Here is a 13,610-nt window from a genome sequence, read left to right as displayed (position 1 = left end):
GCTTTACAGAATTTGAACGACTTAAAACATGAGCTAATTTTATTCCTAATCTATCCCCAATGAGCAAGCCTGTGGCGACGGTGGCAAGGAAAAACTCCCTCAGACGACATGAGGAAGAAACCTTGAGAGGAACCAGACTCAAAAGGGAACCCATCCTCATTTGGGCAACAACAGACAGCATGACTATAACATTAACAGTTTTAACATGAAGTCAGTTTCGTTGATGTTATAAACTCTTCATTGATGGAAACTTGAGTGCAAAACTGTTCATGACAACTGCAGTCCTAAAGTTAGCAAGTCAACTGCAGTCCTCAGCCATAAAAGCATTACTGTAAGAGTCCAGAGTGTCTTCCAGGTGGAAAGTTCAGTCCAGAGATTTCCATTCTTTAAGTTTCTCACCAGCAGACCAACATTTATTCTGTATTATTTTTATTATGTTATCAGATGATCCACAGGCTCCAGTTTGTGCATTTCAGAGCCCATGTTAGAGTGACGTGTCAGCTGGATTACATCACTCCCATCTGAATCTCTCATCTCATTATCTGTAGCCACTTTATCCTGTTCTACAGGGTCGCAGGCAAGCTGGAGCCTATCCCAGCTGACTACGGGCGAAAGGCGGGGTACACCCTGGACAAGCCGCCAGGTCATCACAGGGCTGACACATAGACACAGACAACCATTCACACTCACATTCACACCTACGGTCAATTTAGAGTCACCAGTTAACCTAACCTGCATGTCTTTGGACTGTGGGGGAAACCGGAGCACCCGGAGGAAACCCACGCGGACACGGGGAGAACATGCAAACTCCGCACAGAAAGGCCCTCGCCGGCCACGGGGCTCAAACCCGGACCTTCTTGCTGTGAGGCGACAGCGCTAACCACTACACCACCGTGCCACCCCCATCTGAATCTGTTCAGTAGAAAATATTAAATTATGCAATATATATATGTACTGTATGTGGTTTCTATACATTTAACAAAATGCTGAAGTTTCTCTGATCTTATAGTTGTGCATTTTCTCTTCTTGATCCCTACTGCATGACTCCTAAAGCAGAAACAATATTCACGTTGGCTAGAACGGCAAGGATATAAAAGTAAATAGCAAAAAAAAAAGCATCTGGTTAGAATTTAAATGCAAATGTTTTGTAAAATAGGATTTAAAATTAAAAGCAGTTCTTTAACTCTTAAAACCAAAATAGTGACAAGGACACACACACACATAACAGCTGCATTTCTTTATTGAGATGAATACATTTGTATAATATAATAATATACATGTTAAATATTAAATTCCAAGTATTACGACAGAGTACACACAGAGGATACACACTGCTTAAATCAGAACATCAAATAAATATTTATGGCAACATAATACATCGTTTAATTATATTATTGTTAATAAATAGAAATTGCAATGATAAGTTAAAATACAATCAATCGATCAGTCTCCACATACCCTGACCTTGTGAAAACTCGAACAACAATAACAACTGTACGCAATCTAATAACAATCTGTTATGCTGTTTATTTCCCATCCAGTCAGATCAGATCAGATCAGGCATTGCTGGAAAAAAAAAATACTGTAATATGGCAACATAAAGTGCAGTGAATTTAAAAAAAAAAAAAAAAAAAAAAAACAGGAAAGAGGTCAGGAGTTCAGAAAAATGTGCAAATAAACAGACAAAAATTAATCATTCATGAGGGATAACACTGTCCGACACTGAAGAGAGTTAGAAAATCACACTACAAACACCAGAAGCTTCGTTTACTAAAGATTTATAGATTAACGTTTTTAATTATAATATAAATACTTGATTTAAAACCCATTTACTGAATATAGGATGGGTTTAAACTGCAGTAACGTATTTGATCAGAAGATATTTATTATGTCGCATGTGTTTAAAGACAGCCAGTGCTGGAGTTCAGGTCAACGTTCCTAAGCTGTTTCCATGGCAATTAAAATTAAGATGAGATGAGTTACTTCAACAATATCTGCTTGTGAGAATTTTAGAAAAAGCAGTATGAGTGAATCGTAAGTGCCACAATCAGGGATTCATTTTCTTTCACCCACACCCCCTCATATCACTAAGAACACGGTTCTCTTCATTTTTCTAACACTTGTACCTGTGCCACACACTTCCACCTCACGGTCGCTGCTGTGCTGAGAACAGCCACCACCTGACTCATCACTGTGCTCCAAACAAAAGGCAGGAAAACACCTGAAAATTTTGGAGGTAGTCTCCCTTGTGTCTTTCACAATGTAGGCAATCCCATAATTCTTTTCATAAACATGGCTAATCAGAACTGTCGGTCCAATCGACGAATCATTTAGAAAGGTAAGCGATTTGATCGACTGAAGTGATTCATCTTGGAGGATTTGAAAGAGTCAGGTGAATCAAGAGATTCGTCTGGGAGCAAACAAATTCAGGTGATTCAAGTGATTCACCTCATAGCTAAGAGGCATGTGAGAGCTGATTGACTGAACTGATTCAAGAGATTTGGATCAATGCTAACATACTGGATGTCATTCAGTGAATTCAACTGATTCATCTCATAGCTAATAAAGCAATAAGTGGTTTGATAGATTCGGGTGATTCAAGTGCTTCATGTGGTAGCTAAGAAATGCAGATGATTTGAATGATTCATCTCATTGCCAATGACTGAGTTGTTGGTCCCACAGTTATTAAATGCAAGTGATTCAACTGATTAAAGCAATTCATCCCACAATTAATAAATGTAAGTGATTTGATTCATGAAACAATCCATCCCACAGTTATTAAATGTAAATGATTTGGTTGGTTAAAGCAATTTGCCCCACAGTTAATAAATGCAAGCGATTTGATTCACTAAAGTGATTCGCCCCACAGTTTACAAATGTAAGTGATTTGATTCATTAAAGTGATTCGTCCCACAGTTTACAAATGTAAGTGATTCGATTCACTAAAGTGATTCGCCCCACAGTTTACAAATGTAAGTGATTCGATTCATTAAAGTGATTCGTCCCACAGTTTACAAATGTAAGTGATTCGATTCATTAAAGTGATTCGTCCCACAGTTTACAAATGTAAGTGATTCGAGTCATTAAAGTGATTCGTCCCACAGTTTACAAATGTAAGTGATTCGATTGGTAAAAGTGATTCATCCAGTTATTAAATGTAAGTGATTTGATTCACTAAAGTGATTCGTCCTACAGTTAATAAATGTTTGGTCTAATAGTGTATGATGACCTGGACATGGCTTCTTCCTCCAGTTAACATGCTGCCCAGTGAGACAGAGAGACATTCAAATGACATGGATACCAGAGCAGCAGACCCAGACGGGGCGTACAGCTCATGTCTGCTCAAAGGTTGTCTCCTCCCATTCATAGTTGGGGTAGACGGGTGCCAATACATTGCAGAGTCCAGTCAGTGGGGGTGAACCTGATGAAACGGCAGCTCGGTGTGCACTGAGACGGAGTAATGAGATCCCTGACTGTGGCTTCAGGACTGCAGCGTGAGGATCAGAGTCGAGGATCAGAGCCGTGTGTGTGTACAGCACACAACTGATCCCCGAGTCTCAAACCAACATGACTGTTTAAACACAAACACAAGCTGCCAGTGCGTGCGTGTGGGGATCTGGTGAAAGAGACCTAGCTGTGATTATTCTGGCTGTTGATAACACTTCCACCAGGGGGCGCAATGTGGATGGAGTCCAGGATCGGCCTCAGGACCTGACCAAACGGCCTGAGGAAGACACACACACACACACAGGGGTGAACAGGATGTAATAATAATAATAATAATAATAATAATATGATCATTGTTTGTGTGTCCTGAGCTCTACTCCTGTTCATCTGATGTACAGCCCAGCTCTGGTTGTGACAGCAGTGTGTGTGCAGAGAAGAATTCAGATGATGTGATAGGAAACAGAGATTTGCAGCGTTTATTTTGAGACGCTTCATAGCTTTTGTGTGATTAAAGTGTTTATTATGGCACTGAGGGGATGGAAACTTCACAGGATCACTTCAGAGTGCTGCTAAATCACACCCCGAGTTAATTTTAGACCGATGTCTTCAACTGTGTCACTTCACAACTGCAAATGGATCAGAACACGCTGTAGTACAGTCAGCTAACGCATAATCACAGCATGGTATAGGGGCGGGGCCAGGAAGAGCTCAAGTGAGCAAAATTACAGCTCGCTTTCTCCCCTCTCTCTCACTCTCCTCTGTGTGTGTGTGTGTGTGTGTGTGTGTGTGTGTGCGCGCGCGCGCGTGTGTGTGTGCATGCAAGACATACGTGGAGAGCACTTCAGACGGCAGGTCCGTGATGTAAGAAGGAATCTTCCGGCCGGTTAAAAACTGAGCCACTTCGTTAGTGAAGGTGTTACAGTTGTGCTCAAACAACCTGTATCTCTCCCCTCTACACACACACACACACACAGAGAGAAATTAGCTTAATGACACATGCAACATGACTACACAATTCAGTGAGATCTCACTCACACACACCAATTTTAAAGTATCAGACATGGAATACAACAGGAAGTGATGAAGCGGAGTTCCTGTTCTTCTTCCCATCCCAAAGTTGATTATTTTCCCTATTAATTGCTCTTAAAGTTACAGCTTTACCTTTGACCGGTATAAAGCTCTGACACTGGAGACTCCTTCTAACCAATCATCACACACACACACCTGTATGTGGTTTCTCCGAGTGAGGACAGGTAGTCCATGAAGATCTCCTCGTTCACCTCCGTGTTCCCCAACTCCACCACAGAATCGGGCGGCCCCAGCATCGTCCCACCCTGCAACACACACCTTTCTGTTAACGATGTATATTTTCCTGACTCTTGGCTCAAAGAGCAGTCCGAGTCAGGAGAGATTTACCGGAGGGCAGCTAGAGATCCCCACACCACCGAAGAAGAATTCATCTCCATACACCACGATGGATGTGTGCCTGAAGACACACACACTGAATTAATACCTTGATGTTGTCTATAAAGACAATGTTTATCTAATATTCATGGAAGCAGTCTCGAGTTTGTTTGCTACAACTTACCAAATTCCATCCAGCTGCTTCCCTAAAAGAGAAAAATAAAACAGGATGAGAGGACACGGAGTTAAAACTCCATCATCAATCGGTCGTTTATGATAATGTGTGATGTGCTGTTATCTACAAACAAGGATAAAACAAGGCATCAAATTCAGGTGGGGGCGTGGCCAGAAGTCTGAAGGCGGAGCTTGGAAGTCAATTTTTCACCTCTCTGTCTGTCTGTCTCTCCTACTTTCTTTTCCCTTTATTCATCTCTTCTTTCCTTCTCTCTCTCATTGCTCTATTCTTTCCCCCATACTTCTCTCTCAAACTCTCTCCCTCTTCTTTTATTCATTCTTTCTTTGCTCCAGTCTTTCTATTCTTTCCTCTTATTCCTTCTCTTCCATCCCATCTTTTACTTCTACCATTCTTTTCCCTTGTCCTCTTTTTCTCATCCTTCTTGTTTCTTATTTTCACTTTTTTTAACTTTCTTCCTCTTTATATATCACTTCAGCCATGAACATTAATACTTAATCTCTTTATTTTGACAGCTGTAAATATCGCGATACTTCCTGTATCATGAAGCGAGGCGAGGTTAGCGCATTCTAAATATCGCGAGACTTCCTGTACCATGACGTGAGATGAGGTTAGCGCATTCTAAATATCGCGAGACTTCCTGTATCATGACGTGGGATGAGGTTAGCGCATTCTAAATATCGCGAGACTTTGCAGCATCGCAATCTGAGGAAAAAAATACTCGCCAAAAAAAAAAAAAAAGACGTTTTCTTCGTCTAAACCTTTCACCGTGTACCTCCTGAAGGCTGTGTTCCTTAAATAAACACGAACATGTCTTTATTTCAGCTTAACAGTCACAATCATAAAGCTGACTTCAGTCAACGCGACTTAAACATGTTGCCATAGCGACCGTCCTGTCAGGAAACGAAAGGATTAGCATTAGCGCGCGCAGCTAGCCGTCACCGTTACACTATGCTAAGCTTTCCTCATACAGATGAATAAGCAGAAACAGGACATTGTCACCGCTCACCGAGCATTATCGGGCTGAGCTGGCGCGCCATTCCCTTTGAGAGGTCGTAAATATAAAGCTGGACGGGGAACGTTGTACAGTTTTTCTCCATAATTTTTTTTTTTCGTTGCTATGCTGGTGATGAAAATGACTAGCAATCTCCAGCCTCCTGCCGCGTCATTTTCCGCATCACAAGCCCCGCCTCCCTCGCTAGGATTGGACAGTAGCGATATTATCGGTCGGTCTCTTGAGACGTGATTGGCTCGTCATGCCGACTCTCTGTCAAATGATTGGACGGCTGTGAAGTCAATCAGGTTCCTCAGAAAGCGCTGGACAAGCTGCAGTTTGACTCACACTCGAGTTGACTCATACTTACTCAGGAATAAAATAAAAAAGGGAGAGAAATTAGATCAGGTTGATATATGACTGCAAGCTAATTATTACAGGAAGTCCGTGATCTGTATCCTAATGCGATATTGCGGTCTAAATCTTTCGAACATTACCGCAGATGAGCTAACCAGTGACATGGCCATAGGTTTTAGACATGAAGGTGAAAATAACACAACTTCTACCACAGACCCTGTGGCCAAAAGTATGTGCAGACCTCACCATCACATCCTTGTTGAGCATCCCATTCCAGATGTATTTCCCTCTTGCTGTAATAATGAGTTCCACTCTTCTCTTCTCTTCTCTTCTCTTGTCTTCTGGGAAGCCTTTCCACTTGATTTTAGGGCGTGGCTGTGGGGATTACTGTTCATTCAGTTCAGTTACAAGGGCATTGACACTGATGTTGAGGTTCCAGTTCATCCCAAAGATCTTCAGTTGGGGCTCTGTGCAAGACACTCGGGTTCTTCACTCCAACCTTCTCACACCATGTCTTCTTAGAGCTCCTGTGCTTTGTGTACAGGGGCATTGTCATGCTGGAACATTTTCATGTTTGGGCCTCTTAGTTCCAGTGAAGGGAGATTGTAATTAGAAAGCTACGACATACAGAGACATTCTATACAATGATGTGCTTCCAACCATGTGGGAAGAACCACATATGGGTGTAGTGTGGGTCAGGGGTGAATATGTTTTTTGGCCATTTAGTGTATATATGATGATGTTCGTCCTTCTGGGTCGAAGGTGACCATGACTTCAAATTTGAATTTGAAGTCATAACTTGCACATGGGGCGGCACGGTGGTATAGTGGTTAGCGCTGTTGCCTCACAGCAAGAAGGTCCGGGTTCGAGCCCCGTGGCCGGCGAGGGCCTTTCTGTGCGGAGTTTGCATGTTCTCCCCGTGTCCGCGTGGGTTTCCTCCGGGTGCTCCAGTTTCCCCCACAGTCCAAAGACATGCAGGTTAGGTTAACTGGTGACTCTAAATTGACCGTAGGTGTGAATGTGAGTGTGAATGGTTGTCTGTGTCTATGTGTCAGCCCTGTGATGACCTGGCGACTTGTCCAGGGTGTACCCCGCCTTTCACCCGTAGTCAGCTGGGATAGGCTCCGGCTTGCCTGCGACCCTGTAGAACAGGATAAAGCGGCTAGAGATAATGAGATGAGGTGGAATGAGATGAGACTTGCACATGACTTGGATTAGAGTGAGGGAGAGTTGCACAGCCATCAACCTCGCTCTTTCGTCCCGACCTAACTGGGTCCAGGGGCAAGACAAAATCAGGACAGCTGGAGCTAGGTCGGGATGCAGTGGATGGCCAACAGTGTTCTACGTGTTGCACTGTGCCCTGCTTGTGCTCCACAAATGCTTTGCTGGGTCTGCCTTCCTGCTCGTTGAACCACCAAGTGGTGGTCTCCTCCACGCAGTCTTCCGAGTCCAGTCTTCGGTCGTAACCCTGACCAGTGGGAGCGAGGGGTTGCTAGTGCTTGCTCAAAGCACCACCACAGGCTAGTGGAGGGAAGGAGATGCCTTACTACTCCATTGCATGATGGTCAAGGACGGCACATGCCCACTGCCCTAAATGTATATATACATACTAAATGTCCAGGCAGTGGTTAGCACTGTCGCCTCACAGCAAGAAGGTTCCAGGTTCGAACTTCATGGCCAACGGGGTCTTTCTGTGTGGAATTTGCATGTTCACCTGGGGTTGTACAAGCCAGTGCATACTTAAGCCTAGGTCACAACTGGATGTACGATTTTTTGGCTGTGCGATTTTTGGCGTTTCCCAAATCACTGCATTTTTTTTGTTCATGGAGAAAGACATACGTTGGCCGTAAGTTTGTCTTGCAACCTGAAAAAAATGTAAGCGCCCGTAGAGTTTGTTTGACATGACAAAGAACCTCTGTGGCCAGTCTACGGCTCAAAAATCAGCACGTCACATGCGCGCCCTCCATGCGTTTCACGCGCGCCCTCCATGCATTTCTTGTGTTTTTTGCACGTAGACCGGCCGTAGGAGCACGTACGGCCAATTGTGACAGAGGCTTTAGTGCCAATCCCAAGCCCAGATAGATCGGGGAGGGTTGAGTCAGGAAAGGCATCCAGTGTAAAACCTACACCAAATCAAATATGTGGCTCTACAGCGTATCTGCTGTGGCAACCCCTAATGGGAGCAGCTGAAAGAAGAAGAAGACTTTTTTATATATTTTTTTCTCCACATATCCACTTTATTAGGAACACTGGTACTCTTGCATATTCATGCAGTTATGTACAATGCAAACAAAATGATGCAGAGACAGATCAAGAGTTTCTGGTAATGTTCATATCAAACATCAGAATGGGAAAATTATTGTGATCTCAAAGTGTGACTTTCTTTCACTGTGGTATGGGTGTTGGTTTGAGCCAGATGGACTGGTTTGAGTATTTCAGAAACTGCTGATCTCCTGGGGTTTTCACACACAACAGTCTCTAGAGTTTACACAGAATGATGTGAAAAACAAAAAACAGTGAGTGAGTGAGTGAGTGAGTGTGCAACAGTTCTGTGGGTGGAAACAAACACCTTGTTGACCTCATCAGGTTCCTCTCTTGTCAGTCAAGAACAGGAATCCAAGGCTATCATGGGCACAGACTCACCCAAACTGGACAGTTGAAGAAAATCAACTTGTTTTTTTTTCCTAATCTTCAACTGTCCAGTTTGGGCAAGGTTATGCCCATGATGGCCTCCAATTCCTGTTCTTGGTTGACAGAAAAGGAACCTGATATGGTCTTCTGCTATTGTACCCCATGTACCTCAAGGTTTGGTGTGCATTTGGAGATGCTTTTCTGCTCATCACGGTTGTAAAGTGTGATTTTGTGACTTCCTGTTAGCTCAGACCAGTCTGGTCATTCTCCTCTGATCTCTTATCGACAAGTTGTTTCAGCCTGCAGACCCTGGATTTTTTTGTGTGTATGTTTGTTTGTTTGTTTGTTTGTTTGTTTTTTGGCACCCTTCTGTGTAAACTCCAGAGACATCTGTGTGTGAAAACCCCCGGAGATCAGCAGTTTCTGAAATACTCAAACCAGTCCATCTGGCTCAAACCAACAGCCATGCCACGGTTAAAATCAGAGAGATCAGACTTTTTCCCCCATTCCAATGTTTGATCACTAAGTGAAGATCTTCACATGTATCTACATGATATTTTGCATTGCACTGCTGCCACATGATTGGCTGATAAGTCCATGAATGTGCAGGTGTACAGATGCTCCATAAAGTAGAACAAAGCTGTGTTTGCATTTGCAGAATATCTCATTGGTTTCATTTATTCATTTTCAGTATCACTTTGACATGGTGAAGGTCAATGCACACTCAACAAACAAGCAGTGATGGACTGTTGAGTGTTCCTTGTCCCATTTTAGTTTGGAGCTTGTTTTTAGCCAGAGAAAGTCAAAGAAAGTATATTTTGAATCAGACCCATTTGGAAAAATACACTTGGCTCCAGTGAAAAACAGTTATGTCCTAACTGACTGTTCATTGGTTACAAATTCAGACCCCCACACACCATTAACATTTCTCAGTTTATTTCAGATTCGGTAAGCTTGCCAACATTGGCTCATTGTTATTGCTGTATTCAACTAGAGATTGTAACTCTTAATTCTTGAACTCCAACCAGGAAAAAACAAAAAACACCCCCTCAACTTGGAATCCAGGATGGTCTCATCAGGAACTTTCAGTTTCTGAGTTCAGCAAGTAATTAATATGGCCTGAATCAGATGCCAGTCCATCACAGGGCACCACGCTCGCACACACACACATGCACCAATCTGGCATGTTTCTGGGAGGTGGGAGGAAACCACAGAATCCAGAGAATACCCACGAAGACAAGGGGAAAACATGCAAAACTCCCCACAGACAGTAACCTGAGCTCAGACTCGAACGCACGACTCGAAAGCTGTGAGCTGCCAACACTACCAGCCATGCCACCGTGCCTGTTCTTTGAATAAAAACATTAAAATTGTATCCTAAAATCAGATGTTGTTGATGTAAGCTTGTTTTCTGTGTCTGAAAATAACTCTCAGTTTCATTTTGTGCAACCTGGCTCTCGTTTTCAGTCACAGTGAAACAGAAAGTTTATTATCTCCACTCTAGGGACTTTGGATGGCAGCCATTTGGTTTCTGAAAAAAAAAAATTGACAAGTAAACATAATAAACTTCACATACACAAACCTGTCTGGGGAAATTTGGAACTCTACATGAGATGAGGGTTTTGTCCCTAATGCAAGAAATGATCTAGAAGCTTCTAATCCTTTAATAGCACCGTGTACAAACCCCACAAGAGAGTAATACGATTCTATTGTAAGAAGTAGAATCATTTAATGAAGTTAACTCTCCATAAAAACAATTGAAGGGCTGTTAAAGAACCTTTTTTTTAAGACTGCGGAAGTTAAACGTTTCACATCCTTTCCAAGACTTCTTGATGGGATATTATTCAGAGGAGCTGATAGAGGCATTTCCCATTCAACCTGCATTCACACCTGAAGCAGTTAAAGAAAGAGGATGGAAGTCTTTTGGCTTTAACGAGAGTTGACGATTTCTGGCGAGAAGAGCAGAACTGACTGTTAGGGATATAGAGTGAGTGGGGAAAGACGCAATAAAGTCATACAAACTTTTTGTAAACATGAAGAAAAGGGATTTGGCAGAGTGTGGGATGGTGGTGGTGGTGGGGGCGGCACGGTGGTGTAGTGGTTAGCGCTGTCGCCTCACAGCAAGAAGGTCCGGGTTCGAGCCCCGTGGCCGGCGAGGGCCTTTCTGTGCGGAGTTTGCATGTTCTCCCCATGTCCGCATGGGTTTCCTCCGGGTGCTCCGGTTTCCCTCACAGTCCAAAGACATGCAGGTTAGGTTAACTGGTGACTCTAAATTGACCGTAGGTGTGAATGTGAGTGTGAATGGTTGTCTGTGTCTATGTGTCAGCCCTGTGATGACCTGGCGACTTGTCCAGGGTGTACCCTGCCTTTCGCCCGTAGTCAGCTGGGATAGGCTCCAACTTGCCTGCGACCCTGTAGGACAGGATAAAGCGGCTAGAGATAATAAGATGAGATGGGATGGTGGTGTGCACACTCCCTGGCCACTTTAATAGGAACGTGTTGTTGATTCTAAGATCCCTGTTCTTGGCTGCACGAGTGGAACCCAATGTGTTCTTCTCTCTCTGTTGCATGCTGAGATGCTTTTCTGCTCACCACAGTTTTAAAGAGTGATTATATGAGTTGCTATATCCTTCCTGGCAAAAAAAAGCTTGAACATGTCCAAATCTGTCCATTTCCCTCTGACCCTCTCTTATCAACAAGGCGTTTGTTTACTTTCCACCCACAGAACTGTCACTCACTCACTTGATGGTTGTTTTTTGTTTTCCGCACCATTCTGTGTAAACTCTAGAGACTGTTGTGTGTGAAAACCCCAGGAGATCAGCAGTTTCTGAAATACTCAAACCAGTCCATCTGGCTCAAACCAACACCCATACCACAGTGAAAGAAAGTCACACTTTGAGATCACAATGTTTCCCATTCTGATGTTTGGACATTGTGAACATTAACTGAAGCTCTTGATTTGTATCTGCGTGATTTGATGCTTCAAGCGATCGGCTGATTAGAGAACTGCAGAAAACAGCAGGTGTAATGTATTTATATTGTCGTTAAACTACTTTTGCCAGTTATTCTATTTATTTTTTTAACTAACTACGTTTTAATCTTGATTCTCTGGTATGAATAATGAAGTATTATTAGTCAGTATTATTAATATTTATTTCTTTTTTCCAGGAGCAGCCTTCTGTTAGCTAATTATAGCGATGACTTTCTGTGGTAGCTTTAGCCATATAGCTAAGTTAGTGTGTATTATAATGGATGTGTTCGGGTTTTATGAAGTGACTACACGTTTATAGAACTCTTTATATATAAATTTACTTTATATTCTTCTCTTGTCCCTCTTTAGGAAGCCCAAGGTTTGATGTAGGAATCTACAATTTTTTTTAGAAGAAAGAGTTAGAGTTATAAAAGTCCCCTTTTTTGAAGCTAAGCATGGTAATAATCCAGAATGATGAAAACATTGTCCATACATTTAAGTAATGAACTGGTCAACCAGGTTATGAATACACTTGCTCATTAACAGAAATACTGTATCTTCTCTGAATAGAAGTTCTTGATGTGAAACGTTTGACCACTAGTGGCACTCTGTGGCATAAAGTGGGGTTCTTGAAAATTGTCTGTGTTTTGCTGGGAAAAATAATAGAGGTACTGTGTAGGATATTTTTCCTTACAAACAAGATGATTTGTCTTGGTGTGGGTCAGTGCTACAAACATGGCTTATGATACATAGAGATTTATGTCACGGTTTTGGTTCTCCATGTCCTGGATGGAGCTCATATGATAAATACTAGTGGCGTACAGTGGTGCTTGAAAGTTTGTGAACCCTTGAGAATTTTCTATATTTCTGCATAAATATGACCTAAAACATCATCAGATTTTCATACAAGTCCTAAAAGTAGATAAAGAGAACCCAGTTAAACTAATGAGACAAAAATATTATACTTGGTCATTTATTTATTTATTGAGGAAAATTATCCAATATTTACATATCTGTGAGTGGCAAAAGTATGTGAACCTCTAGGATTAGCAGTTAATTTGAAGGTGAAATTAGAGTCAGGTGTGAGTGGGCACAGTTATATTTAAAGAACAGGGATCTATCAAAGTCTGATCTTCACCATTATTCAAAATGACTAATCACTGATCACCATTGTTGTTAAAGATGAATCACTGATCACAATTATTCCAAAATGACTGACTTTTCACGATTACTTAAAACGACTAATCACAGAGGGGCGGCACGGTGGTGTAGTGGTTAGCGCTGTCGCCTCACAGCAAGAAGGTCCTGGGTTCGAGCCCCGGGGCCGGCGAGGGCCTTTCTGTGTGGAGTTTGCATGTTCTCCCTGTGTCCGCGTGGGTTTCCTCCGGGTGCTCCGGTTTCCCCCACAGTCCAAAGACATGCAGGTTAGGTTAACTGGTGACTCTAAATTGACCGTAGGTGTGAATGTGAGTGTGAATGGTTGTCTGTGTCTGCCCTGTGATGACCTGGCGACTTGTCCAGGGTGTACCCCGCCTTTCGCCCGTAGTCAACTGGGATAGGCTCCAGCTTGCCTGCGACCCTGTAGAACAGGATAAAGCGGCTTGAGATAATGA

At 42.7% G+C, this 13,610-nt stretch overlaps 1 protein-coding gene across 1 annotated transcript; it reads right to left on the bottom strand.

Annotated features, from left to right (window-relative positions):
• Window positions 1–1,222: 1,222 nt before the first annotated feature.
• On the bottom strand, window positions 1,223–6,204 carry desi1a (desumoylating isopeptidase 1a). The gene is made up of 7 exons (XM_060903980.1): window positions 6,054–6,204; window positions 5,036–5,057; window positions 4,864–4,933; window positions 4,672–4,781; window positions 4,277–4,399; window positions 3,631–3,724; window positions 1,223–1,566 (listed from the first exon to the last, which is right to left on the bottom strand). The coding sequence occupies exons 1-6, from the start codon at window positions 6,142–6,144 to the stop codon at window positions 3,631–3,633; spliced, it is 510 nt and encodes a 169-aa protein (XP_060759963.1). The 5' UTR covers window positions 6,145–6,204; the 3' UTR covers window positions 1,223–1,566.
• Between the last annotated feature and the right edge of the window lie 7,406 nt (window positions 6,205–13,610).

Source organism: Neoarius graeffei, chromosome 22, assembly GCF_027579695.1.
Source record: "Neoarius graeffei isolate fNeoGra1 chromosome 22, fNeoGra1.pri, whole genome shotgun sequence".
Taxonomy (NCBI): Eukaryota; Metazoa; Chordata; class Actinopteri; order Siluriformes; family Ariidae; genus Neoarius; species Neoarius graeffei.
The sequence above is the reverse complement of the archived record's forward strand: the minus strand, read 5'-3'. Positions and strand labels throughout refer to the sequence as shown.

Coding starts and splice junctions, on each gene's coding strand:
- desi1a (XM_060903980.1), bottom strand. CDS start 6,144: ATGGAGAAAAACTGTACAACGTTCCCCGTCCAGCTTTATATTTACGAC. Junction 4,400..4,671: donor CTCGGAGAAACCACATACAG/GTGTGTGTGTGT, acceptor GTGTGTGTGTAG/AGGGGAGAGATACAGGTTGT. Junction 3,725..4,276: donor CCGTCTGAAGTGCTCTCCAC/GTATGTCTTGCA, acceptor TGTCTTCCTCAG/GCCGTTTGGTCAGGTCCTGA.